Genomic DNA, 27,486 nt, shown 5'->3' on the forward strand with positions numbered 1-27,486 from the left:
ACCCCCCCGGTGCGGTGCCTGGCTGAAGCGCGAATTTTGCCGTCCTCTGTTCGCGTAACCCTCGCAGCGCCGCTTCCGCTTTCCGAGACCTGTGCTGGGGCGGGAAAGGTGCTGGCAGCGCGTCCTTGGCAGCCTTCCCCCGAGACGCCCGCTTACAAACCGTAGTGAACCGTAATTAACTTGTCCTCACAAGTAACCACAAACACTGGTGCCTAGACGTAGCCCTGCTTGCTCTTCTTGCTCTCTCTGCTCACAGCATAACCACGCCTGCCGTGATGTTCATTACTGTCTTAGCCTAAATGGAATTTGTCCAGTGTAAAAAAACCAAAAAAACACTCAAAAAACCCCCCAACCTTTGGGATTTACCATGCATTACAAAATTTTTCTGGTGAATGGCTTACGTGGTGAAGAGTTCATAAGTCTCTAAACGCACCGAGTGGGTACATCCCGTGTAAAATTTAGCCTCCACCCCCCTATGATATCGTTCCTATGATATCTCTGAGGGGAACATCTGACGTGCTGTGGTCATCCTGGGACTCAGCTGGTGGCACACGAGAGCTAGGATCCATTCAGGCTTTTTCCAGCTTAACCATTGGCAGAGACTTTTTCCCAACAGTATCTTCCACTGTCGCGCAATATGGGAAATTTTTGATATTTACCATTTGTAGACTTTCTGGTAGATATGCAGATACCGGTAGGATATTTGCATGAGCAGATGGCAGTGAGGAATACCTGAGCTTGCTTTTCTCAGCGAGCTTTTATGGATCCTTTAGAAGTAGTCCATGATCTCACAGGAGATTACAGAGCAGAGCTTAAAAACCACCTTATTACATCCAAACAAAAATTCCTAAACATATAGGGCAAAACACACAGCCTTGTCCTTGCGATCCACGTTACAGGAAAAGGAAAATCTCTCTCTTCTGTTGCGTGGGGTCTGCTTTCCTTTCATTAAACAGGGCAGTGTTGGCTCTCTGCCATAACCCTTGTTTGGGCCCAAAAGTCGTAGAAATGACCATACCGCAGCCCAGGGTGACGCAGCCCAGTGGCAAGAGAGTTCCTTAGAGCAGTCTCATGGCCACCAAAGAGCTGTGTGAGAAACCAAGTGCAGGGAACACCTCCGCCCGCTCCCCCTAAAGATGACGGAGTGTGGCTTCGTGCTTCAGTGCAGTGAAGAAGAGGAGCCCTGGGGGGGTCTTTCCTATTGCACTGGGCTTAAAACGTTGTGTAGAGGCTAGGCAGGAGCAGCCACACAGAGTAGGTTGAGAAGGTGCTTCTGGCAGCCGGTGATGCTGGGGACACCTCCACGCCTGGCCAGCTGGTGGAGACAAGCTGGGAGGAGACTTTGACCACGTGTTGGGCTGTGGAGGGCCAGTGTGGGTGGCGGGATGGGTAGCAGCGTAGCAGGATGGTTTCTGCAGGGTCCGTGGTACGGCTGCTGGCAGCAGTGGTGAGGCTGTTGTTCTCTGCGGGGCCGAGGAGGCCTGGTGCAGGTGGGAAGGCGGGTGCAAGGCTATATGCACACGCTGCGTACAGGAACAACGGGAGCCGTGAATGTGGGTGGTGAAAGGACTGCGAAGGGCTGGTATGGCCCTCACGTCCTAGCGGTGCTGAGAATGGCTGATTTGTGTGGACGGGTGGGAGTGAGAGTGAAGAGACCTTTGCTTTGCAGTGACAGCACCGGAGAAAGCCACAAGATGGACATACGCTCTTAGACGGTTTTGCGAAGGCTTGGAGCACCCTCTTCCCAGCCCTGGCCCCCGTACAGCTCTGTCAACGAACCTCAGTCCTGGCTTGAGTCCTCCTCTGCTCTCCCCTTGCTGGGACCTCTTTCTCCCACCCACGTCAGCCTTTCCAACCCCCATCCAAAACCCATCTCACTTGTCCTTGCTCGCAGCGATGCTATCCCGTGCCATGGCATTCTGCATGTGCATTTTAAGTGCAACCGGCTATTCTCCTGGAGGTGACAACCCCTGCCAGCCATGTGACATGCTAGGTGACAGGCAGACACTGCCAAACTCAGGACATCTGAGATTTTCTCCCCTCCTCCCTTCTGCCCAGCCAGCCCTGACAATTTCCACCTGGCTCAGGGACATACAGAAAAGAGCTGACACCGGCTAGACACAAGCATATAGTTTTCAGTAAAGCTGTGCCTCTTTCTTTACCTTCCCTCCCCGTCCCCTCCAGGGGAAGGTAAAACAACAGCTTCTCAACAGGACACAAAAGCACATTGATGAGGAGGTGTGAGAGCTTGGGAGAGGGAGAGGGAGGAAACAGCCTGGAGAAGAGGAAGATTCAAGTACTCGGAGAAATGAAGGAGAGACAGAAAGGGTCAAGAGCAGAGAAAGTGAGACGGAGAAAGAAAGGAAGGAAGCAAGCTATGGAGGGCTAAAAGGGAATGAGGACAAAAGCACAGGAGAGGAGGACATGGAAGCTGGGAGGGCGGAGGAGCAGCGCACGCTGAGACTGCTGGAGTAGCAAACGCAGCCATTTCTGTGAGGAGGAGGTATCTCTTGTGTTCCCACCATCAGTGGAGACCCAGGGAGACACCCTGGCCCAGTGCTTCTCAATCCACGGCTCTTGCACTCCTTCAAGATCCTGAAGGCCCTGTGCCGAGCAAGGCTGTCCCTGGGGGGAGCTCCTGGCAGGGACCCCCCATGGCACTGTCTTCCCTGCGCTCCCACAGCAGAGGGGGGCCGTGTTGTGGGGGAAAGGTTCGGCCGGGACCTGCTTAGTGCTGGTGGAGAGAGAACGCTGCAATGGAGGATGAGGTGGAGTGACCTCAGGACAGCTTGGTCTGAGCTGCACAGATCAAAAGCCTGTGACACAAGCATGGCTTTTGATCTTAGCGCTGGGCAGGGCAAATGCACCCTCTGCAGTAGGAACACATTCTTTTCCTCTGAGTTTTTCTTCTTTTGGAAAATACGGCTATTTTCTCCAAGTACTTTCATGCTTCTCAAATAGATACTACAGCCCAAGAACTAATTCTCTCTCCTCCCACTGGTCACTTCCCCTGAACCGCAAAACATGTCAGTCTGTCACTTCTCCCATCTATCCACTTCCAAACTGCCATTTCCCCTTGGGAAGCCACAGCAAGAAATGGGCATAAAATGCTGGGCCACCATGCCCTCAGACCAACCAGCTGCTTTCCCACCCACCGAGGATCCAAGAGAAATCTCTGCTGCCATCACTTGAAGACACTGCACCGACTCCACCAGTCTCTCCTTGCCAATTCTCCAAGTGGTAAAAACAGGACCACAGCATGCCCCACACCTCCCACCTCCGAAGCCCTCCTGCCCCCAGAAATCCTTCCCCCCCATCCCTATTTCCTCCAGGCAAGACACACAGCTGAGACACAGAAACGAGAGAAAGGAAGATGACGGACAGTCCGCTGTGCAAAAACCAAACCAGGAACGAGGACACTCTGGGAAGGACAGGGGAAATGCCTTTGGTCCCTCTCCGGCACAGAGGTAGGCACACGCACACACGCACGCACTCACGCTCACGTCCTCTCACGCACACGGAGGATGCGCCACGTGCTTCAGAGACAGGCCCATGGTAGAGTCAAGGGGAGCAGGGGTGGGTTGTCGTATCCAGAGACACCGGGTGACAGCGGGGAGGGAGGGTGTCATTCACAGGTTACTTTCATGGTTTTCCTCTGTCTCGACAGTCATGGGGGGCAGCCCTCCGTTGTCATTCAGCCGCTTGGCCCTGTACGTCTCATAGTGGATGTTGTGGGTCACTTCTTTTAGGTCCTGAAGGTGGGTCCTGTAGGGGGCAAAGCAAAGATGGGGTTGGAAAGAGGATACAATAACCAATATCAGCGCAGTCAATATTAATCTTCTGATGATGATTTTATTCCCTGAGATAAATGGAAGATTTCTTCAGTCAGTCTGGCTAATGAGCATACCCCTCTTTCTGCATGGATGGCGTGGGTGCCGTCACACACAACTGAGAGCTGGAGCATCAGCGTTCAAGAACATACGCAGGATGCAGGATATGGGCTGAAATCCCTGGCTGTGCTTGCCAGTGTCCTGCCCCTCTCACACCAGTGGGACAGCTCCTGGCCGTCCTGGTGTGTCAGACCAGACAGGGGCTTATCTCATCTGAAGCAGTGGTGAGACAAGAAAGCACCAGGAGGGTGTATCAGGTCCACTGCAGACCATAACTTGCAGAACACTGCTGTGAGCGTCATCCCTAACCTCCACAGAGAGTCTGTGGGCTTGGATTGCTATATGCTTTGTGATGATCACTTGGTTAGGATGTTTTTACTGGAAGACTTAGGGAAAGCACATCTGCTGCAGACGGTATCACAGAACAAAAAGAAGGCAGTAGGGTGATGTCAAAGTGTTGTACCTGGCCAAGTGCCTCAATACCACCATACCCACAGGTGGAATTAGCCACAGGGCTCAGGTTTTGAAGTGTTTCCCTTATTTTCTTATTTTTGGTGTTGTTTTAAAACCTTATTGTATTTATAGGGAACAGAGGTGACCCTGGATCTGCAGCTCTTCTACAAAATTTGGGGCAGATATCACTTGTGCTGAGACAACTTCATGACACAGAGTAGAAATAAGACAGGGCAATGAAAGCTGAATAAAATATGGAGCTTTTCACTTCCAGGTCATATGTTCCAGCACATCCCTCAGCCTGGTAGGACACATGGTCTAGGATGTGGTAGTGGCCTCTTTCTCACTGACTCCAGCCCAGACCTGTTGTCAGCAACAATAGAAGTTGTTGCAACCTAATATCCTTAATGGAATATAAGGGGGGTGGTAGTACCCTGCTTTTCTCCAGGCGTCCAGCTCATATGTGAAAACTAGCACCTACTTGACATAGCGGTCACGTCACAAAGAGAGGCATTAGAATATCTACCCCTTAACTTAATGCAACCCTACCCCACATAAGCTTTCACTGCCTGAAATGTACTTTATTTTCCTTTCCATAGGGGCTATTTCACTCTAAGAGGGTCTCAGGAAGACTCCCTGCTTATCAAGAGCAAACTGGAGCATGACCATGGCCTTACCTGATGACAAAATCTCGAAGTAGGGCAAATTCACAATGAGTGAGGTTTTCCACTGAAAAGAAAACAAGCAATTGTTGCATTTGATTTTTTCAACAACCCCTTTGTGGTTACAGAGCATGGGAAGGTCACTGCCATGGGGCAGGTTCCAGGTGGGCAGAGCCTGCATACTTCAGAAAGGACAGACAGTTGTCTGAACACCAAACTGTCAATCATTGAGGATACACACTAAGAGGTGCTGAGCAGTCACGTGAATTTTCATTTGAAAACCAAGGCAACCTCAGGAGCTCAGTTTCACACACCGTGGTGTTCAGAGTGGCTCCAGCTTCTGCCAGTTGGCAGTAGTGGTACCGCATTGACCATGGCCGTTCCCTTCCAGCAGAGCTATTTGAGAATTCTCCTCTTGCTTGGTTTCAAAAAGTTTATCGCAAAAGGGATGGGAAGGTAGCCATGGGACATGGCATCTGGACTCTTGTCTATTACTGGGGCCTGCAGAGATACTTTCAGCTCCCGGAAGCAAGGGGGTTTTTACCTTCAATGATTCCCCAAGGTGTTTTCCTGCCCAGGACTCTTTTGCCGTTCACTTGGTACTCCTTGTCGCTGCCCACTACTGCAAAGGGCATGCTTTCCTGCTGGGGAGAGACATGTGGAGAGACATATTGAACCTCTTCCAGAGAGCAGCACCATCACTGTTCCCCATCCACGTTTCCTCCTCTCAGCTCACCTAACACAAGGGCTTCTCCAAGGGAAGAGGTTCTCCAGAGCAAAACTTCACTGGCTGTCCTCTTCACCTGTCAGTGCTATGCCTAGTATTTTGGGCCCTTGCTTTACAGGTGTCCTTGGACCCCCTGAGCTTAGTGGGTAGCTTGCAGCAGTGCCAAGGGCTCTGGAGTGAGGGGCAGAGCTTTTCTGCACCCATCTCCAGCATTTCTGAAGAGGGGGATGACCAGAGAAGGAGTACCTTGGCGTAACCAGGAGAGGGTCTGTCAGCTCAGGGCTGCTCATACGGATAGTTTGCGGTGAGTATTTCTCACCAAGTTTGTAGTTCTTCACCAGCAGAAGGAGAGGACTCAAAATAATCCTCCCAAACAAGACACATAAACATTCAACAAGTTTAATGGCTGAAATGATTGTACTGAGGAACGCCAAAAATGGGGTAGGGCTGCAGCTTTCCTGGGAAGTGGGACAGTAGGTGAGGCTAGATATCTCTAAGCACAGGGAGAAACCATCTATTTCCAGAGCACAGGGTGCAGGAGACCCTGCTATCCATAAGATTGTGCAGACGTTCATAGATTTACTCTGCTTTAAAAATGTCCCTGGGCCTGGGAGGGGACTGCAATTGCCACAGGAATGGAGATTAAAAAGCACTTTATTTCTTATGTGTGAGACTATCCAAACCTAGGGCAATGATGCTGAAGTGCAGAACAAAATGTGGTGCCCTCCTCAAAACCAGAAACAGTTTGGGGAAGAAGCAAAACCCATCTAGTCTTCTCCAGAATGTGTGATGTATTGCCAAATGGGAAATGATTAATTAAGCCGGGGAAGGTGGGAATTTCTCTTGGGGCTGTGACAGCTGGGGGAGTTGAAAGGGAGTGTCAGGCTGCAATGCAAGACTCCTCGAGTTTCTTGAGGACTGCCACGGCGGCCAATCTATTTTCATTAATGGCCTAGCCACAAAAATGATGAGTGGGATAATTAAATGCACTAGCATCACAAGGCCAAGAGGTGTTGTCGGTGCAAAGGCAGACTGGGTTATTATCCGGGAAGATGTAAGTTTGAGGCACAAAGAGCAGCATTTAGGGAAGAACATCAAGAATTTCTGCTACGACTTCGGAGCTCATGAACAAGCAGCAACTGAAGGAGTGGAAGGACCCTACGTGCTAGTCAGTCACAAGATGACCACGAGCCAGCAGTGTGATGCAATTGTTTAAAAAGCGTGTGGTCCACGGGCTTAGCAGTTCAGATCTCAGAAGAGACCGGGGAGTACGGAGTACCAGCAACAGTGCTAGAAAATCAAATCAAACTGGAGGAGGCACAGAAAAAAGTGACTAGGAGCATGGACTACTGAGAAATGGGAAACTCATCCAAAGGAGCTTGTCTCCTTTAGCTGACCAGAAGGTCAGCAAAGAATAATATTGTTCTCTATAAGTGCCTTGAGTGGCGGAGGGGACCACTAGGTAGGAGAACTGCTTGAGTCGGTGTTGGCACAAGAACACAAATACAATCTGGCCATGAACAAACACAGGCTGGAAATTAAGAGACAGTTTCTAATGCTCTGAGGAGGGAAGGATGGGACAAGCCTTCTCACAGGGGCTGGAGGAGCAAAGAACTGGACTGCTTTTCAGGTCAAGTTTGGTCAGCAGATGAGAGGGCTCATGGGGCAGTTGGTTGGGACAGAGGCTGGACATCAGCCACGCACCAGGCCCCTTTGGTCCTTAATGATGGCCAAACAGAGCATTCAGCAAGAGGAGGTGAAACATAGTCCTTCCTCACTCAGCCTTCATAGCACCCTGTAGTAACGCCAGGGACACATTGAGCTGGGAAGGAGGAATGACCATCCCTTACATCCATTGCATCTTTCATTCAGGGACCATGAGGCACTTAAAACCTTCTAGTGACACGTCTGTTTTACACTCGTTAAATATGACCAGCCCTCATCCCCCCTTTCCCTCCCACAATAAAATGTTTCCTACCCTGATTTTGTCGTTCTCTGTTTTATCCTCCAAGTCCTCATCGAATTCTTTCTGAGGGTAAAACTCGATGCCATTTACTTCTAGCTCTTTGCGCACCTGGGCAGAGAGACATTTTGGAGCACAAAGCAACATAAACCTGAAGGGAAGGCAGGTGGGAAGGCCGGGCAGACACATCTGGGACATCCTTCTAGCGGGCAGGGACTGGAGGAATTGTTCCCAGGGAAGTGTGCAGCAAAGTGAGGACACACGGCAGCAATGATGAGTCTTTCTTCCCCAACCCCGGTTACTTGTCTGGCTCTGCAGTTCCCGTGACAGAGCATATCACGAGATGTCACAGGGATACACATGTTTCTTCCTCCTCTAACAGATGCCCTCAGAGCCATAAGCAGCTGCATCTTCAGGACTTACCCACCAACCCAACGTTGGACTCTCTGCATGCCCAGTGAACTGCGCTGCAATCCCAGGAAGAAAGATACCGCTCATTTCTCCCACCTTCAAGCCGGGGCAGGAAAGGATCCCATGCAGGAGAGGAGATACTCACTCTTTGTTTGAATTCGGTCTTCTCCTCCAAGGTCATGGTGTCAGCCTTGGCAATAACCGGGATGATGTTCACTACCTTGCTGAGATGTTTCATGAACTCCAGGTCCAAAGGCCGCAGGCTGCAGCCCAAGAGGGAACAACATGGAAGGGGTCACTTTACCCTCCTCGCCTTTCATCCTTGTGACTCTCCCAGCATCAGGGCATCAATGAAACCTCCCATGTACGTACCCCACTTGCTGCCACCATGGTCTCATCTCCTTCTTTCCATCCATCCTGCCCTCTCCCAAACACAATGGTGTTTCTCCTGCCCTTGTTATCCTAGATCCTTTCAAGCCCCGCAGCACCCAAAGTTATCCTAAACAGTGGCCAGCCCCGCAGGCAGGACCCCTGGGTCCATGGCCGAGACGGAGCAGTGCGGGGTATATATCTGGCACAAAGGCACCAAGAGCTTGAGGAAGGATGAGGGACTGTGTACGTACGAGTGGCCTGTGGGGGAGATGAAGTAAAGGCAGCAGTGCACTCGTGTGTCTGGAATTCGTTTCTTCCTTGCAATATTCACCTCCTCTTTCAAAAATTTTTCATACTGCTCGTTGATGTATTTCTCAATAGGCTCCCAGCTGTTAAGGTGGGAAAGAGAGATGAATAGACAGGTACAAATCTCCTCATGTTCCTGCCTACAGTGTTCCCAGCTCTGACAGCAGCAAAGCAGGCTCAGGCATAAAAAATATCCACCACAAACATCTCACCATCAGCAGAGATGTTTAAGAGTTTCTGTAACTGAGCACAGAAACAGGCACTTGCTATGTAATATGTGCCTACCCCCAAGCATGCACACAGACCCATGGTGTTCACAATTCCACGTCCCCGTTACCGGCCCCCTGAGTGCAATAGGATCCCGGACACTTTCCGGGCCAAAGAGATGAGAGTCACTCCATATACCATCTTAACTCCAGCCCTTTCTGGGACACAAGGCCTTGACCATGTAAAACTCACCAGTTCTCATTGTTGATCTGGTCCCCAAATCCTGGGGTGTCGATCACTGTCAGCTTCATTTTGACACCACCTTCTTCAATGACTGGGGAAGAAATTGCAGACAATCATACGCCTCCCTGGGGACCTGCTCCATCATGAAACATGTCTCTGTGCCCTACAAGGGAACAAGAGCACTCTGCCCTCATCCCTGCCCAGCAAGCATGACCAGGCCAGGCTGGGTCATGCCTCAACAATTGTGAGCCCCACTTGCATTTCTGACCCCAAATTTTGGTAACCTCTGCACCAAAGCCACCTTATACCACTCTGTCACAGGAAAATGGGTTTGTGCTCAGTCTGTGGCCCAGAGGTAGTACCTATCTTACACAACTTGTCCTCCCCTCCAGCTGAGGGGATGAATCTGAGATGATGCTCATTACTCTGCAGTGCTGTAGAAGCTGTGCTGATGCTTTGCCACAAGGAGATGTGCTCTGCCAGGCTTGGAATGGGACCCACTAATGCAATTTCTATAGATCATTAAGTGTCTGCAGGTGGGAATGACTTACAGCAAGGCTTAATCCACACATGCAGACTAACGTCTTGGCAGAAGAAATATCTTTAACTCTTTTTCTACTGCTTACTTTTGGCTGTGGCATCTGTGACATTGCTGTTTAAGAAAAGCCTTGGCTGGATCTGAGGCCATCTAAAACTGTCACTTGTCCTTTAGCTTCCCATGGAGAAAGGGCTGCCTAACAGCAAAGAACTGTATGCATAGGCTACTGAGGTCTTCTGCAAGACTGTGCTGAAGCATCAGTATTGCCTCCACCCCAGCAGCCCAGCTCTTACCATGCCCGATGGCTTTGATCTCCACTGTCTTGGGGATCTTCTCCTCCCGGTTCCAGCCTGAAGATTTGCGGCTCACCTGGGATTTGAAGAGAGTGTTCACCAATGTCGACTTTCCCAGTCCGCTCTGACCTGAGGATTGCAAAGAGGAAGCTCATGACATCTGCCACAGCCCGGCGATGACAGCAGGCCCAGGGGTCGGAGCCAGGCTGGCAGGGGAAGGGGTTGTAGATGTCTCCTTGCCTTGTGCAGGCTCTCCTTTCCCCCAGAGCAAGCACTGTCTGCTCCCTCATGTCCTCCCTGTCGGGCTCGCTCTCCCACCTGGCCTCATAGGACAGTCCCTGGCCACGGTTCCCCGTTCCTCAACTGGTCCCTACCTACCTACAACCATGATGTTGAAGTCGAAACCTGTCTTCATGGTTTTCTTGCGCATCTGCTCAATGATGGTGTCAATACCGATGTAGCCCAGCAAGTTGGCGTTAATGCCGATGGGCTTCATCGGTACAACTGGTTTTTGTCGTGGCTCTGGGACCAGCTCAGACATGGCTGCTTCGTTTTTGGTCTCCACTGGCCCTGCATGGGGAGAAAGATTGAAAATCATCATTGAGATGTAATGAGGACCTCCCTACTGACCTGTCACAGGGCCTGAGGACAACTTTGAGCATCCATTTCAAGGGCTACTGAGGATGACTGAACAGCAAGATTTTAGCAGTAAAGGCTCTTCATGGAGGAACATCTACTTGAGTTTCCAGTACACTCTTCTATGTATCACTCCAGACGAGGAGGTGGAGAAGTGGGGTTCATTGAACATGCAATGTATTGATGGCTACCTCCAAACAGCATGAGCAGACCCAGTGAAGCTGGCTGGGCTCCTAATCGGGTGCTCAAAGCTCTGTGTGTGTCTCCTCAGTTTTGTCTGCCAGTTCTCACCAGGATCACCAATGTTTTGCCCCTCCAAGTTTTGCATGAAATTTGCTATGGAACAGACTTTCAAAAATTATCCTGTGTCAAGTCCCGATATTGAAACAGAGTTTGGGATTTACCATGAGGACTTGCAAGCTTGGCCCTTGCCAGAGGCGGCTGCGTTAGTGGCCATGCAGGCTGAGTTCCTCAGAGGAAGGCAGTGGTGGAAGTGCAAAGCATAGCCACAGCCTCCGCGCTTGCCTCCTGCCCATAGATCGATGGTTTTTGTCATGCTCAAGAAACTAATCATCGTGATCAATAAACTAATCATCTGCACCTTTCCCTCCTCGCTTCCCCCTCCTTGCTTTTTCCATGTAAAACAAACAGGGAAAAAGAAAGGCCCTGCAGGCTTTCCAGCCTCCCCGACTCTTTTTTGGGTGATGGCACACCCTGCTCGGGGCAGTCTTGTTCATTTATCTCCATCTCTTGTCTCATTAGTGAGCAGCTCCCACCAGCTGGGAGGAAGCCGGGGATTGGAAGAGGAGAGGGCACAGAAGAAAAGCTGTAATTGGTGGGGAAGGGAGGTGTGAGGGATGAATCTAGAAAGGAAGATGAAGGCAATGGGAATCAAATACCTTTCATATATGAACCAGCTGCAAACTAGAGCCTCTCCCACTCTAATTACTTGACTCCCCCATGCTTTGTCTCATTAGATGGTTATTTTTCCAGGACAGGGACAGCATGTGTTTTTGCTTGGTAAGCACTCCGCTTATTTGGATGCCACTTCAGTTCAAGTATCTCACACTAAATTATCCCTTTCCATCATTTCGGCGGAGTTTTTCACTCCTCTCAGCAGAACCCACTGGCTGCAGAGGAGCACATGAGCCGCAGGGCAGGCGACTGCCATTTGGTGGGCGACACATGCCTCTTGGAGAGGAAGATGTCTCAGAGGTCACCGGGCTGGGGACACTGACAGCACCAGTCCGGGGTTCCCGTGACAGCTCAGCCAGGTCAGGCAGAGACAGGGCTTGGGGAAAGGTCAGAGAGATTTTGTTCAAGGACAAGGTTAGGCTGCAACAGGCTGCACGGCTGGCTGGCGACCCTGCCTAGCATTCCCACAGCAAAGCTGCTGTGCAGACACAAAGGGCTGCTCTACACAGGGAAAAATTTACATTTTATATATAAGCTTTAATATCCCACTATCGTATGTTGGGGGTAGACCTTGCAGAAAGGCCACCCTTGGCAAGGAGAAGGGTGCCTCCATCCAGCTCCTTTCACACCGCTTGGGAAGTCTTTTATGTTAAACTGGGAGAAGGGATCTTCCCTCCATGTGAGCGCACGGCTGCACAGCACCGCGGGTAACGTCCAAAAGGTCTTGGCTTCGTACCACCTCCGTTCCACCTTGCCCGCAGGGGAGAGGTCTGCCAGAGGATGGCCCCCCCCTCCTGCTCTTCCCCACCGAGCGAGGGCACTCTGAGCTATCATTATCCTCTCCTGAAGCAGCGAGAAGCACCCTCGGGGGACCAGAGCACAAGACGGACCGTTGGCTTGAGCCAGGCTGGCAATTCGGAGCCCCTCATGCTGCCGGGCAGCTGCTGGAGGAGGCAGCCTGCCGAGCCGAGCGCTTCTCAGCTGCAATCCACTCTTACACCCGTCACAGCTAGTCTGTGCCTTTCCTGCTGACAAAGCATCCCCTGAGGCTCCTGTTGTCTTTTTCCAGCTTTCTCAAAGCTGCTGCCAGCCAGGAAAGCCCATCTCTCTGGCACAGCACGGAGTGCCGAGCCAGCCGGCTCTCCTGCGCCCTGCCCTTTGCTTGTCCTCTCCCGGTCTGGCCCACGCCACCTGTACCGTAGTTGGGTGGTTGTGCCATGCCCCTCATCCTGCTGCAGCATCCTCCAGCGCGCACCCCACACAGCCCTGCTGGTGTCCTGCCTACTCCAGAGAGAGGGAGAAGAGAGAGGGAGACAGGGAATGATGAGGGGACCTGGGGCAGGGGGCTGTGGCCCCAGTGAGGCACTTGGCTAATGCAGTAATGGGGGCAAATAAACCCCAGAGGTGGACAGGGTCAGGTTGAGGTGGGAAGAAAGGCCAGCTGAGCAGCTGCATGGGATGGGTGCAGGACCTGGGCCATGCGGGCTGCAACCCCTTTGCTGCGCGGGCAGTAGCTTGTCCTCAGGTAGTCTGTTGCCCTTTCCTTTATTCCTTCAACTCCTTGTTCTTACACAGGGAGGAAGAAGGAGGGAAGTTGCTGGCAGCCAACCTCAAGGCTCACTAAGATGTTTATATCTCATCCCTCAATCTCACCGAGGGTTTCTTTGCCCAGAGCTGGCAAATGTTGCTAACTGTGCTGTGGACATCGCAATACGTGGACATCCCTTTGCAGGCTTCGCTGCTGGAGCCAGGAGCTTGCAGTGACTGGAGCACATATTTCAGTCAGGTTCCTAAGCACCTATAAAAAGCTCTGAGACCAGGAGAAAATATCTCTAGAAGTCTCCTTAAATATTTCCTTTATATCAGTGATATCTCCCAGCATTTTGGTTTTGGACATTCAATGTCTTGGGGTAGACAACCTCCCTTTCTCCTCTTGGTCACTTGCCTTCCTCTCTGTGTGGGGTGCCTTCCCATACAGCCTCAGGAAGGGAAGCCCCCATTTTGCAAAGAGGTACCCAAGGGCTCCGCTTTCTGCACACGATTTTCCACCTCTTGACTCCCACAGAAGAATCCAAGGAGCCAACTGAGGAACAGCCTGCCGGGGAAGTCAGGGTGTGCAAAACCGGGGCCGGAGCTATGAGAGGCACCTTGAGACATGAAACGTGTCTACCTGGTCTCCTGGGAATGGCTCTGTTTTACGTGCAGTAATGCTAATGCTGCTATGAAGCCTCATTAGCGCTCTGACTGACTGGTCAAGGGGTAGCATTATGCATCCTAGGCACATCCCGTAGCCCCTCCAGCTGTCCCCTGTAATGAATACATGAGTGGGCACTACGGCCAGTACAGCTGATAATGAATAGCGGGTTAGCCAAGGTTAACCACTTACATCCGCTGTTACATTGACACCCTTTTCCCTGCTGCTTTGTTCTGTGTGCTAAGCGAAGCTCATTTAAGAGGGCGGTTGCTGGTGATACCTCTGCTGCCCGCTTCCCGGTGGGAGGTGGCCCGGGCTGGCTGCTGGGGGATAATCTCTGGCTCACAGGAGATGCTCCACTCGGCTCCGGAGCAGGGAGACGTGCAGCATCTGGGGCTGGGGCAGGCAGGGCCAGAAGGGCAACGGGTGCCCAGAGAGGTTCCAGCGGTCCCAGCTAGCTTCTGCTTCTCGCACCCACTGATCCACCCCAAAACCTCTCCCTGGAAGGCCGGCGTACATGGCCAGCAGCAGACACCACTACCGCAGCACACCCTTCATGTCCGCCTGCCCTTGACATTTGCAGCAGCTAGTTGGGGACAGAGGTGGCCCTGCAGGTCCCTTAGGGGCTCCAGTAGTGGGGACTAACATCTACTCTGTCCCGATAACCCAGATACAGTCGCATCCCCTCCCCCTGCCTTCCCGTCCTTTGTCTGAGTGGCAAGAGGGAGGGAGGGCTGCAAACAGTCGCTCACCACAACCCAGCTTCCAGCAAGGAAAGGCTGTTTAACCCCCACGTAACACATGGACGGCCTCGCTGCGGCTCTCCTTCTGCGTGGCACGAGGCCGTTTCCCTCCAGCTGGAAGCAGCAATCCACACACACATCTTACCCCAGCCCCTTCCACCCGCGTGGGCCCGGACCGATGGTCCCACTCCCTGCAGAGGTGGAATGGGGAGGAGGGATGGGTTTGGAGCCTGAAGGCAGCTGGCAAGAGCGGGCCCTCGGTGGGTGATGCCAGGTCCCTAGGAAGGAAAGCAAGCAGCTGCTTCAGTAGCACAGCCTCCCTGGGGCTTGCAGGCATTGGGATCTGCTCCTTGCTTCAGATCTGCAGAGGTGCTGGACTGAGAATCTCTCCACTTGAAAAATCCTTTTCTCCCCTCAGTTTCCATGATGACCCCTGGGCATTTCTCCCAGCTGTGCAGGGCAAAGGTCGAGCCGTGCCGGATGCACCTCCTGACCTCAGGGTGCAGAACAAAGCCCTTCTTCTTACCAGATCTTTTTGCCTGGCCTGAGGATCACCGGCCATTTCAAGTGGGGCAGGGAAACTCATCCCAGCCCTTTGGGCTGCCGCAGCCTTCCCGGCAGCAACCTTCCTTCCCCTCTGCAGAGGGCTTGGGCAGGAGCCTGGCTCTGCTGGGGCTGCAGTGGAATCTAGGGCAGCGTGTGCCGAAGCCTCTCTGGAGATGCAGGAGCTGGAGGTGAAGGGGCTGGGCACATCCCCAGCCCAGCCACCGCAGGGTTAGATGCTCACCTCAGCCCCGACCGTACCCTTGGTGCCACTCCCCGGCCGTGCAGTCCTTACCCCATACCCCAGCTTGCTGCCTAGGCGGCATGGCTGTATCACAAGGCGAGAGGATGCTGAGCACCCCTGGACCAGGGTTACCGTGCCACCGCAGCTGCCTGTCCCCCTGCCCGCCTGCCCGCCGGTGCCGGGGCTCCCTGCTCGCCTGCCGGCTCCTGCGCAGATGCCCAGGGAGCAGCACAGGACGTCCCCGCTGCCCCCACAGCGACTGCTTGTCACTGGCAAGGGACAAGCCAGTTGCCGAGCAGCTTGTGGGCTTTCCCCAGCCCTGGACCAGCTGGGATTATCTCTTTCTTTGAGAGCAGCGCCTGGCGCCAGCTACTCCCCATCAGCACCGCAACCAGCCCTGCTCGTTCTCCTTCATGCCAGACTGCTGCCACCGAAAGGAAGAAAAAAGAGGAAAGACAAAGCCAGGACCGATTTTCCCCGCTGCCCTTTGGGGTTGTTCCTCCACCGTGGCCAGAGCTGGGCAGCGTGGGGGCACGGTGGAGGGTGCCTGCACAAAAAGCCCCAGCGGCGTCCCTCCGGCATCGCCCAGCCCTGCCAAGCCCAGAGCATCCTACCTTTGAACATGAAGCTTCCTTTGTCTCCGAATCCTCTCCCAAGGGGGTGGGTCTCCCCCCACTTTTCTAGCCTGACGCTGACGCGGTGTGGTGGGCTACGAGGATCTCCGCTTTTACCTCTCTCTTTCTTCCCTGTGTCCTCTTCTCCCCCCCTCTCCTTCCCCTCCTTCTCCAGTGGCTATTTCAGCGGAGCGGGGATGCTGGTGCTGCTCCTGCTGCCATCGTCATGTGACCTGAATATTAAACATCGCCGCAAAATCTCCCCCCGCGCACCCTCCCCCAGCTCCATCCCAGGCCCCCGGCTCCATCCCAGGCCCCCGCCAGCCTCCCCGCCTGGGTAGGCACGGCTGCAGGGACGGAGGGGCTGCTGCCGATGGGCCCCCCTCATACACCCGCACCCCTCTTCCCTCCGCACACCGCACAGACCTTTTCTTGCCCCTTTCCCTCCCAATTCCCTGGCGGTTTCAGCATCTCTGCTAGTTTAGGGAGGGGGATATTTAACCCTTCACGGCTTTGCTTCAGCGGGGCTGAGAAAGGGCGCTCTCTCCCCCTAGGTATTTATTGGGTTCAGGGGATTGCAAGGCCTCCTTCTGCTTTCCCAGAGGGAGGAAATTGGGAACGTTTTGGCTCATCAAAAGCACTTTGCCTTTCAGCTCCGCTTGCGGAGGCGTGAGAAACCTTTTCTCCTCCGGCACTGCGATTCCTGGCTGTCAGCCCACGGTGCAGAGGCAGAGCGAGCGCCGTCCCCTCCGTGTGTGTGTGTGTGTACACACATGTGTGCATGCGTGTGCACGTGCATGTGTGTGCATGCGTGTGGGGAGCAAGGAGAGGTGCCGCCCGTGGGCCATCTTGGGCACAGAGGTCACATCCCTGCGTGCCCTGGCAGGCGTCCGTGCCTGACGGTGCCTGCCTGCCTTGTCTGGTGGATGTGCCCGCACCCAGAGAGCCGTGCGGATGCCCCTGGCTGCCGGTGCCTTTGGAGGGGGATGCCCCTTCCTCCCTCTGTGTTTCCTTCTCCTACGGTTGTGAGCCCCGGCCCCATCAGACACCATGGCCCTGCCACGCCGTGCTGGGGCACGAACATCTGGGGCTGCTCTGGCCCTCTGACGTCCTTTCGGGGCCGTGCCCATGTGTCCCTCCAGCGTGCGGCAGCCCCCTGGGTGGGGGCCAGGCTGTGGGGCGCCTGGCAGGCTCAGCAAGGGTTTTGGGCGCCTCTTTTTGCAGCCCCCCAGGGCAAAAAGGAAACCGCACCCGCCGTGGGTTAGAATCACCGTCAGCGCTGAAAAGTTACCCAGGCTAGGCTGAGCGGTCTGACAAGCCAGCTGTGTCGGGACAGACAGACAGACGGGCATCCCAGCACCCACAGCTCCTGACATGGCACCCGCAGCCGCCCATTTCCCCGCTGGGGGCTGGACTCACCGCCACACGGGCTCACCTCCCACCCACTTTTGCTCACCCATCCCAGTGTGGGCGAAGAGGGGAGGAAGCCCCTGTTGTCCCCCATGTCCCCCCGCTGCTCCCGAAGGGCCCTGCCCCACACCGAGCCCTGAGGGACCCCTTGATGCTTCCCTCCCCCCTGCCCAGCCCATCCCGGCAGCGGAGACCCACCGGAGCGTGGCGGGGAGCAGGGCACCCCCATCTTCGCCGCCGGGGCGGCCTCGGCCCCACCAGGGCTGCCACGTCTCTGGGGCCCCTCAGTCACCGTGGAGCGGGGGCGAGGGGGAACGGGGGTGACGGGGGCCAGGCCCCGCAGCCGCTCCCAGGGGGGCCCCCCGCCGCCCCCGCCGGCCCGGCGCAGGGTGACCGAGAGGCAGCTCCGCTTCGTGGGGGCGGCGGGGCCGCTGAGGGGCCCGTCCCGCCGTGGCGGGGGGCCTGGGATGCGGCTGGGGCCGGTAGGGCCGCCCAGGGCGGGCAGGCAGCTGCGGTGAGGGGCGACGTCCTCCTCCATGGTGGGCAGCAGCGGGCTGGAAGCAGAGGCGCGAGGGCGGGGGGCAGGCGGTGCCGGGCCGGGGCCGGGGGGCCCAGGCCTTCCCCGCTGTCGGGGCTGCGGCGTCCTGGGATGCAGCACTCCCCGGAGCCACCGTCGTCCGTGGGCCTGAGCCCCCGCCGGCAGCCCTGCCGGGCCGACCAACCCGCCTCCGGCCGGGACAATGGGGCACTTGTGGCCTGCCCGGCATGCTCCCACGCCTGGCGCCGCGGCCGCTCCGGCAGCCCCACAACCATGGGCAGCCCCCCGCCGCGGCCGCTCCGGCAGCCCCACAACCATGGGCAGCCCCCCGCCGCGGCCGCTCCGGCAGCCCCACAACCATGGGCAGCCCCCCGCCGCGGGCAGCCCCACGCCGCGGCCCCCTGCCCCGCTCCCATGGTGGGAGGTGGAGGAGCAGTGCGGACCTACCAGGTCAGGCCTGTGCCGCCTGCTCCTGAGGACAATGGGTGCGATTTAAAAAAAAAATTAAAATCTCTGAATTTTTGAAATGTTTTCCCTTCCTCTCTTCTTTTTTTTCGCTCAAATGGCAGATTCCAGTTCGACGGTTTATGCCCCATTGAGGAAGTTCAGTGTTCACTTGTCGGGTGTTCATCCAGACTGATGCTTCTTTCCTTTATTCTGATTTTCTTTTGCTTCTTTGTTATTCTGATTGTTTCTTAATTTTGCCAGCTTTGGGCCATTTTCAGGGTCAAGAGGGCATCCGTTACAGGGAGTCAGCTTGCTGCTCTACGCCTTCCTCTATAGAGCTTGCCACTCTACGCCTATAACAGAGACTTTGAAGGGCAACGCCATAACCGAAGAGGAAAGGAAAAAGGTGTTTTGGTGGGGAGGGATGAGGACACACGTCATTTGGTGGGCAAACAGGAGCAAAGAGAAGGAGAGCCGGGCACCCGTAGCACCCGCAGTGCGGCGGGAGCGATGCTCGCCTGCGTTCTGGTGGCCAGGGCTGAGGGGTGGAGGGGGAACCACCATCCCGTGACCTGCAGCGAGCGGGGAGTGCTGGGGGGAGGCAGGGCTCAGGGTGGTGTAACTCCTCTGCTTCTTTAGAGGCAAAGAGACAGAGAAGGTGGAAAAGACCAATCTGATGCTGTGCAGTATTCCTAGCACTAAGTATCTTCTCTGACGCTTTATGCAGTTTAATTCAGTATCTGTGACTGTTTCCCTCTCTCCTGAGGTCTCTCTGGCTGCACAGGTCCCACAGGGGAGAAACAGTCTCAGTTTTCAGGCAGCGTTTGCCTTTGGCTTAATTATTCCCAGATAGCCCCACAGCGTAGCTGGCACAGAAACCAGGCGGATGAAGACCTCCCGGGCTGTAAAGGAAACCTCGCTGCCTGCCCCAAGGTGGAAGGAGGCAGCTCCCAGGGGAAACAACAGGAAAATACAGTGTCAGCCACACGGTTTGTCACATTTTTATTCCACTGGGGAGGGCTTTGACACCGTTGGCAATAAAGTCCTTTGTACCTGTGGAAAATACCTGGCTTAATACTGATTGCGTCAGGACTAAACAGCGCAAAACACAAGCCAGAGGAGATGGATAACTAGAGTCTCTCTAGTCCAGCCCTGACCTGCTTGTCATCTTCTTTTTACTGGGTTTCTGCGGCGAGTCGTGGGCAGAGCGGAGGCGAAAACAGGCAGGACGGCGCGCAGAGGAGGACACAGAGGAGGGGAGAGGGGACCCCCATGGGGAGCCCCATCGCACCACGGATGCCAGCTGGCCGAGAGCGGCAGTGGCAGACCCAGCCTTTCATTTTTACCGGGCTGGTGGTTTTCCCTCTTCTCTTTTGACTCAGCAGGCGAAAATGGGTTTGGAGGAGGTGCGATGGCAGAGCAGCCTGCACTGGTGCAGGCCGCGGGGACCAGGCTCCCCTTCCCACAGGGACGGTTTAACCTGTCCCTGACTGATCCAAGCCCAGTACAGAGGTTTTTATTGCTACCCCATGGCTCAGCTGGGGTCCGTTCGCAGTGCAGTCCCAGCTAAAAGGGAGTGGAGGCAAGGAAGCAGGTTGCCAAGCTGGCGCTTGGAGATATGGCTGTGTTGTGCCAGAGGGCAGGGGATGTGAGCCATGCAGCTGAGGGTGGCACGTCAGACCATGCAGCCCAGCCCCGCGGCATTTCCCTTTCGCAGCCCCAAATCACCAAAGCACAACAATATGTGGGATTTACCTGTTTCAGGTTGTGCTTTGAGCCTTTGCTTGCCAGGGTGAGCATAACTTTACAGGAGTAATCCCACTCACTGCATTCCCCTGCCGAGCGAGACTCCCCAGTTAGGGTACTCGCGTCACGATCTCCGGTTTTGGCCGAATGGAAGGACTTTTGACTTGTCCTCTGGCTGAAACAAAGCCTGAAAGCTCCTGCTAGTGTGCCTGGTTTTGGTGCAGAAGATAATGGTGATACGATTGCAATCTGGATGGATGAAATGTCCCAGAAAGACCCAGGATATTTACAGGATGTCCTGACCCATTCCTTCCTCAGCCAAAACCCTTAGAGCTAAAAATTAACTTTCACCCCCAGAGAATTACCAGCGGAGCATCACTGACTCAAACCATCCCAGTGCGCTCTCCTCTCTTTGGCAACGGAGGAGAAAATCTCCCCTGACAGGTTCACAGAAGAGGCTGAGTGACACGAGCCCATCTGGCATCTGCGGCAGATTTGGGCAGCCGGCCCGAGGGACTCCTGCTGTCCAAAGGAGCCGTTGGGGACAGAGCTGGCACCCCAGAAAGACGCTGGGGATGTGGGTCGCCCCGATACTGGCAGGCCCCGGTGATGGCACAGGATGCACAGCCAGGTGCGCGCTGGGGTGGTGGCAGCCGGCTGACATCCCCTGGGATGAGCGGGAGTGGGGCAGGCAGGACCCCGCTGTGTCCAGAGCACTCACGGGGAGCACCGCTGCCCCTGCTGCATCCGAAGGGTGGGTGTTGGGGTGGGAGGAGAGGTGAGGAGAGGCTCTTGACACAACCTCCTGCCACGGGTTCAGAGCTCCCCCAAACCTCCCTCTGCACACTGGACATTGCACTGGGCTGGCAGGGAGGGGGAAGATGTGAATGTCCCTTTTAGCCCCAGCATCATGCCTTCATACAGGGCTTCGGTAGCCGATCAGCCCTGGGGCGGTGCAGAAAGTGCAGATAGGCTATAAACATGGGATTTTGTGCCAGACCCACATTATATGGCTTGGGTCCAGAAAGCAGAGATAGTGCAATGGGCCCATTTTGCCAACAGGCTCAGTGTCCCTTCTCAGAGACATGCAGGGAAAGGGGTCAAGGGATGCTTTACAGCTTTCGTTGGGATGACAGTTAAGGGAGAGCCCATTCATGCAATAGGACTCCGGAGTGCAGGGGACCGAACAAGTGCAAGCTACCTCCCGGTCTATCCCATCTCACTCTGTGGCAGAGGAGCAGAAGGTCAGGCAGATCAGGAGAGGCTTATGTGATAAGTCTGGCAGCACCCCTTCATGGAGAGCTGCAGAATATTCTCAGCTTGACACAGGACTTGGACAAAACTCTTTACTAAAGATCTTTAATTTGAATGTAGTGCATCTGGAATGGATGGATTGGTGGATGGATGTTCTCCATCTCCCAAACAGACACAGAGAAGTGGTGCGCCTTTGGCAGGGATCAAGGCATTCAGTTTCTGGGGCTCGCTGAGCCCTTGCCCCCCTGCACAGAGTTTCAGCAAGGTTACCGTCCCAGCACCAAGGGTGGGTGCTGTGAAGAGCTCAGCTGAAGCAATGGTCTGGGTTGAAATCCCATTTATTTCCCCCAAAATACCCCCTGGACTTAAACAGACTGGGTTAGATTTAACCCAGTGACTAGGATTAAAAGGCTCTGTGCACCACCCTTTGCAAGCCTGGTACCCCTGCAGAGACCTTTCTTACTGAGGGTCATGTCAAGATGCCAGGCAGCTCAAACTCAAGTGGTTAACAAGGGACCTTTCATTTGAGTGATTCATCAGTCTTGGCCATGGGGAGGAGCAGAAGTCCTTGGCTGCGTGAAGGGCTGTGAGCGCATGGGAAGCCCTGAGTCTACAGAGCCACACAAACCTTGCCTAAGAAGCAAAGGAACAGAAAGGTGAGTGGTGAGTACGAGACCCAGATCAGCAAAGAGCGCAGTGACGATCAGGACTGTCATCCCTACTAAGGCTTGTGGACTGCTGCCCACCCAGGAGAGGCTCTTCTGGACTCAGTGGGCAGCGTGTCAGACCTCAGGCACCCCAAAAGCCAGGTTGTCCCGAATCATCAGTGTCTTCCGAAGGTCTCGTTCCATGATCGGCCTCTGCGTTCGCCACTTATGGGCTTCCTGGAGTCCTGGCTCAAAGTAGTAAATGCAAGCTCCGAAGCCCACCAGGATGAGAATGGAGATCATCAGATACACCGGCACAAACCAATCCAAGAAGTGGGGCATGGCTGCCAGAGAAAAAGGGAGAAAGCTTGTGCAGCGTGAGCACCCAAAAACCACCTCCACCACACTTCATCACGAGACATCAGTCTCATCAGCAGTGCCCAGCCTCCCCGCACCCCTCCTCACAGCCCTGCTGCACCCCATTTCATGCTTGGTTGCACCCCAAGGCACCTCAGCCTTCAGGAAAGGACAATCCCCCTGGCTTATCACTGGGACCCCCTCACTGCGCGTCAGTCCTGCTCCCTCCCCGCAGAGGGGGGCGAGCCCGCACTCCCCCAGCACTGCTGCCAGTGGTTAAAGGCAGGCAGCGGGTGCCTGGCTAAGCCAAGCTCCTGCAGTGGGTAAATACAGCTGCTTCTCATCTCCCGCTTGGGGAAAAATCTGCTGCCCCTTCCCCTGACACTCCACGACGCCTTGGAATTCCCAGTCTGAGTTGGTCTAGCTCTTGGCTGAGCCCTCCCTTGCTGCACCCCTATTTAGCGTCCTGCTTTGCTGGGGCTTGGGGACCTTGCGGCTCTTGGTTGAGCACCGGTCTCTGCCTTGCCTGGCCTGGGCTTGCACCAGTTTCCCATGTGCTCCCGAGCCTCCCTAGGCTTTTCCCCAGCGATACTCAGGAGGCACTGGTTGGGTTTATCACCCCTCCCCAGTAGGTATCGCTGCCTATGACATTTATGAGTTCTGCTGCGGGATCCTTTTGAGCCAGGTCTCCGGTTTGCCGGCTGCCGTGAACCGGAGCAGAGCACAGATCCCCCCCCAACACCAGCCGCTGGGCAGCGGGAGCCACTTACCGGGAGCGGCCGATCTGCCTTGCTGGGAGCCCCTCGCCACCCAGGCGCGAGGTGCCGAGTCCGGAGCAGTGCTGCCCTGGGGAACACAAAACAATGCGCTGCACGATCGCTGTCACTCCGGGGCTAAAAATGAGTGAGCAGGAAGGAGCAAACATCTCCCTGCCCAGCCGTCAGGGCTGAAGCTTTCTGGAGGGGCGGACAGACAGGGTCCCAACCCCACAACCTGCTGATGCCCTGGCCGACTCCCTCCCCACCATTACAGCCCTGCTGATGCCGTGCTCAGGGCATACACCCTGACTCGGGGCCATTTAAAATCTGTAATGGCATCACGTTTGTGCCCATCCCTTATCCCCATCCTATGGGAGGGAGGGAGCAACCCACATTGCAACCCACAGTGGTGCCCAACTTGTCTGACTCCCAGCCACCCGCTCTTACTGAAACACCCGCCAGGGTGTGGGTCATGCAGGGGCAGAAGAGGGAGTTGAGAAGCATCTCCCCCCCAAAAAGCACAGCTACGGCCTCCCTCGGGCACCAGGGCTGCTGGGTTTTGCACGGTGAGTGTGCCGCTTGTCACAGGCTTTGGTGGATTAAACCAGGGACCCTCAGGCTTGGGAAAGCACAACAGTGCCGGGCTTAGGAACAAAATGCAGTCCTGAAGGGAGGCTTTCCAAAACCCTCGTCCCTCGGTGGAGGTGATGAAATGCCCCTTGACTTCAGCGGGGACCGAGTTACAGCAGAGCTGCACCCACATTGAGCTCCTGCTTTTCCAGACACCTGAAAGCTGCCACGTGTGACCGTCCCCCGAGTCACCCCTCTGCTAATAACCATGTGTCCCCAGCCTCCCTTGCGCGGGGTGGTTAAGGGGAGGCTGGGGAGAGCTCCGAGCATCTCCATCCTCTTCTCCTCTCCTGGCCGGTAAGGCTGCTGCCCTTTCCCACACCAGAGGCTGGGCTTTTTTGATTTTTTTTTTAATACCACAGCCATTAGTTGATTCCAATGTGCCCAGCAGCATTTATCTGCTGGATGCCTTTTGCAGCAGGAAAGCCCATCCCTGCCTGCTCGCCCCGAGACTAGCAGCAGGAAGCATGAGATGCATCTCTACCCTCTGAATAACACCTTTTTTGTCACAGGGTTAGATCTGAAATGAGCTGCAATTCTTGTTAACATAAGAAAGAAACTGCCAGCATTGGAGAAAATGCCTGATTTCCTCCCGCTTGTTGGCATGGATGTTGATAATTATCTGTTCTCCTTGCACGACAGGGGAGAACTCAGTGGATTTTGCCTCCTCCTACCATGCTCTTTGGCTTTCAGCAGTTCTTGGTTTTGCTACCCACGGCACTGCCCCTACCATTGCCAAGTCCTGGAGAACTTTTTCTGTCTCCCTCTCAATGATTTGCACCTCCCTTTTGCCGGGCTCCTGCTCCAGCTGATTGAGAGCAACAGGACCGGGTGGCTCAGCATCAGCCACCATTTGGCCGGGAGCAAAGGGACAGTCTGGACGCTGCTCCTGCCTCTTCATGGCTGCCTCTGCCTTCCTCAGGCGAGTAACTCGGGAGGAAACCTCCCACCCCAGCCTGCAATAACGTCGCAGATGTCTTGTGGGGAGCAGGGATCCTGCTGTGGGGTTTCCCTCGCTCAATTTGTCCTGAGGGAATGTGGAAGGAATTAGGCACGAACCCCGCTCCCTGACAGGAGTGGGGTCTGAGGTCCAGGTTTGGCCGGAGGCCCCTCAGCGCAGCTTTCCTATGTGCTCTGCAAAAGTACATCCTGTGCACCCCCTGCACCCCCAAGCTGCTGCTGCAGGGGGGCCAAGCCTGCTGCAAACTCCTTCTCCAGAGGTGCCCCAGCAGCTGATACCAGTCCTCGGCTGGCGACAGCGATGGGCAGGGTTAGGGAGCCTGGGAAGGTGACTCCGGCTTGGACCCCCTAGGACGACAGGAGGAAAGCCAGCAACCTCATTTCCTTCCCCGATTGTCTGCTTTCCAAACCTGAGAGTGAAGCTGCCATCCAAAAAGCGCCGCAATAGAAAGCTGCCCTACAGACTTCCCAATTTGTCCTTCTTCCATGACTAGCAGAGCCAGCATTTCCCAGCTGCTCGCCAGCAACCTATTCTTCAGTCTACTTGCTATGCAGTCCTCACCTCGTGCTGCGTCCTCCCACTGCTCGCCCGTCCCTGCCCCCCTAACGAAGGGTCCTCGCCATGGCCGAGTACTGGGTGAGGTGTCAGACCACCCCCCCCCAGCTTCTGCAGGGCTGGCCCGGCGAAGCACTTGCTCTCGTTAGGTGAATGAGCAGATTTTGGCTGCAAATGCTAAAAAGAGGGAGTTTCATTCAAAGATGTCGGCTTTCTGGAGCAGCTCTGCAGATACTAAATGTGCCTTAACCCTTGCTGGATGGTTGATCTCAGCACCCCATTTTGCAGTGGGACATCCGTGTCCCCCCAAAGACACGAAAGAGTCCCTGGTCTTTCAGCTGAGACAGCATCTCATAGAGGGAAGCTGACTGACCCTTTATAAACCCATGCTACACTTGTCACTCCAGCTGCTCTCCTTCAATGTCACACCCAGATCCCCTGCGCTGCCTCCCGCTGCTCCCCGAGGTGCCATGGGTACACTTGTGACGGGTGCCCTGGGGGGCACGCTGTAAGTGACAGGGCAGAAACTGCTGGGGGGAGGCCAGGAGCAGGGAGAGGGCGCTTGCAGGAGACACGGACACGCAGTGACCGGGCAGGGGGTGAGTGAGGCAGAAGCGGTGCCCGTACAGAATGCCAGGACACAGGTGACTTTGGGCACAAAACCCTCCCCTGTGCATGGTCGAGAGCACAAACCAGGTTGCAGTGTTACCAGACACGGGCTCACCCCGACCACAGAAGATCCCCCCAGAACTGAGCACCCCGGGGCAACTTGCAGCGTGGAGCAAGGAGCTGCCAATGGCTGGGGACCCGGACACAACCCTGCTCCCATGCATTGCATCCCCAAGAAGCACCCGCTACCTGCCCTGCAACATGCCACCTACCTCCTTCCAGGGGCGCAGGGCGACGGGATGAGGCTGCTCCCTCCAGCATCTGCCGGGGCCCGGCCGGGATGAGTCAGGCTCCTTTCCCAGCCAGGCAGTGCCAGGGAGAAGGGACCCCGCTCCGGGAGAGCAGGGCGACAGCGAGAGGCGACAGGCGCGGGGCGGGAGGGAGGGATGGCGGGAGCAGCCGCGGCTGGCGGGAGCGTGCGGGGACGACACGCAGCCAGCAGCGAGGCCTCGTTTCCCACCGGGGCTCCTGGGGGCTTCCCCCATCGCCTCCCCGGCAGCATCAGCCCCCCTTCAGCCTCCCCAGGAGACCCCACCGCCGGCCTCCCCCGCGAAGGAGGGACCGTCTGCAACCAATTGCATCCCCGCGCGGGGGGCGGGGGGGGGGGGGGGGGGGCATTTTAGCACCAGTCGTCATGGCAACGGGCCTCCCGAGCTCACCCGCACATGGTACCCGGGCGAGAGCCACGGGAGAGGCGGCCGAGGGATGCTCTCCCTCCTCCCGCATCATCTGCCCAGCGCCGGAGGACCTGCTCTCCGCCGGGCTGAGGAGGAAGCATGGAGCTGGGGAGGAGGAGAAATGCTGGGGGAGGCTGTGTGAGCTCGAGCTGGTGGAGATTTACGGGATTTTAAGGCTCCGCAGACTTACCGGTGTGCCCACCCCAGGCTCTGGGGGTTGGTGGCTTGTCGGCAGCGGGATGGAGGCAGAGAGAGGGAGGGGTGGAAGGGGGAGGGAGGTTAGTACTCCCTTTGGGGGTTTTATGCAAAAATAAAATAATCAACACTTTGACCAAAAGTATCTTACAGCAGAAAACAGAAAAACATTGCTGTCTGAAGTAATATTTTTGCTTTCAGGGAAATACCTTGTTTCCTGAACATCCATACCTGGCTCTGTCATCGCTGCCGCTGATGGAAGAGGTTTTGTTAAAACATTGTCAGCTTTTCAACAGCACAGAAATAGGAACAACCAAACTGTTTTGGTTTTTTTTGGTTGGTGTTTTTTTTTTGTACACAGAGAAATTTTCACTGTGACCCAGAAGTCGTTTAACGCAAAAATGTTTTAACAAAATCAATCAAACAACTGGCTCCAGCCCCAAGAGCTGCCTGCTCTCCTCCCGCCTGTGCTCTCCAGCCCTGCCCGCTTAGTCTCTGACACCTACAGCCCTGCAGGTGTGCTGTAAAGGCTTGCAGGGCTAATAATATCCACCAAACTGTCTGAGCCCTGAATTTGTGCCTGCTACGTGCCTACGCCCCAGGAGCCGCGAGGTGCGAGGTTTGGCTTCCCAGCAGATTGCATTTCAGGCACAAATGGGTTCGTCCCCTCCCCAAGCCAACCTGTGAA

At 55.4% G+C, this 27,486-nt stretch overlaps 2 protein-coding genes across 4 annotated transcripts; both read right to left on the reverse strand.

The window, feature by feature from the left end:
* Positions 1 to 210: 210 nt before the first annotated feature.
* SEPTIN3 (septin 3) lies at positions 211 to 16,184 on the reverse strand. 2 transcript variants are annotated; one of them, XM_075159064.1, is made up of 10 exons: positions 15,955 to 16,184; positions 10,444 to 10,635; positions 10,066 to 10,194; positions 9,244 to 9,325; positions 8,730 to 8,867; positions 8,252 to 8,369; positions 7,711 to 7,806; positions 5,550 to 5,649; positions 5,021 to 5,072; positions 211 to 3,765 (listed from the first exon to the last, which is right to left on the reverse strand). In XM_075159064.1, the coding sequence occupies exons 1-10, from the start codon at positions 15,962 to 15,964 to the stop codon at positions 3,630 to 3,632; spliced, it is 1,053 nt and encodes a 350-aa protein (XP_075015165.1). In that variant the 5' UTR covers positions 15,965 to 16,184; the 3' UTR covers positions 211 to 3,629. The 2 variants fall into 2 exon arrangements, with proteins under 2 accessions (XP_075015165.1, XP_075015251.1); XM_075159150.1 differs by having other exon boundaries at positions 2,117 to 3,765; positions 5,550 to 5,646; positions 15,955 to 16,142.
* A 3,147-nt stretch (positions 16,185 to 19,331) lies between these two features.
* Positions 19,332 to 26,815, reverse strand: SMIM45 (small integral membrane protein 45). 2 transcript variants are annotated; one of them, XR_012675086.1, is made up of 4 exons: positions 26,139 to 26,815; positions 23,124 to 23,199; positions 21,297 to 22,340; positions 19,332 to 21,260 (listed from the first exon to the last, which is right to left on the reverse strand). XR_012675086.1 is itself a non-coding variant. In XM_075159316.1 (3 exons), exons 1-3 carry the CDS (start codon positions 26,409 to 26,411, stop codon positions 22,132 to 22,134), a joined length of 558 nt encoding a protein of 185 aa, XP_075015417.1. In that variant the 5' UTR covers positions 26,412 to 26,815; the 3' UTR covers positions 19,343 to 22,131. The 2 variants fall into 2 exon arrangements, 1 of the variants encoding a protein (XP_075015417.1); XM_075159316.1 differs by having other exon boundaries at positions 19,343 to 22,340.
* Positions 26,816 to 27,486: the final 671 nt, after the last annotated feature.

Source organism: Calonectris borealis, chromosome 1 (genome assembly GCF_964195595.1).
Source record: "Calonectris borealis chromosome 1, bCalBor7.hap1.2, whole genome shotgun sequence".
NCBI lineage: Eukaryota > Metazoa > Chordata > Aves > Procellariiformes > Procellariidae > Calonectris > Calonectris borealis.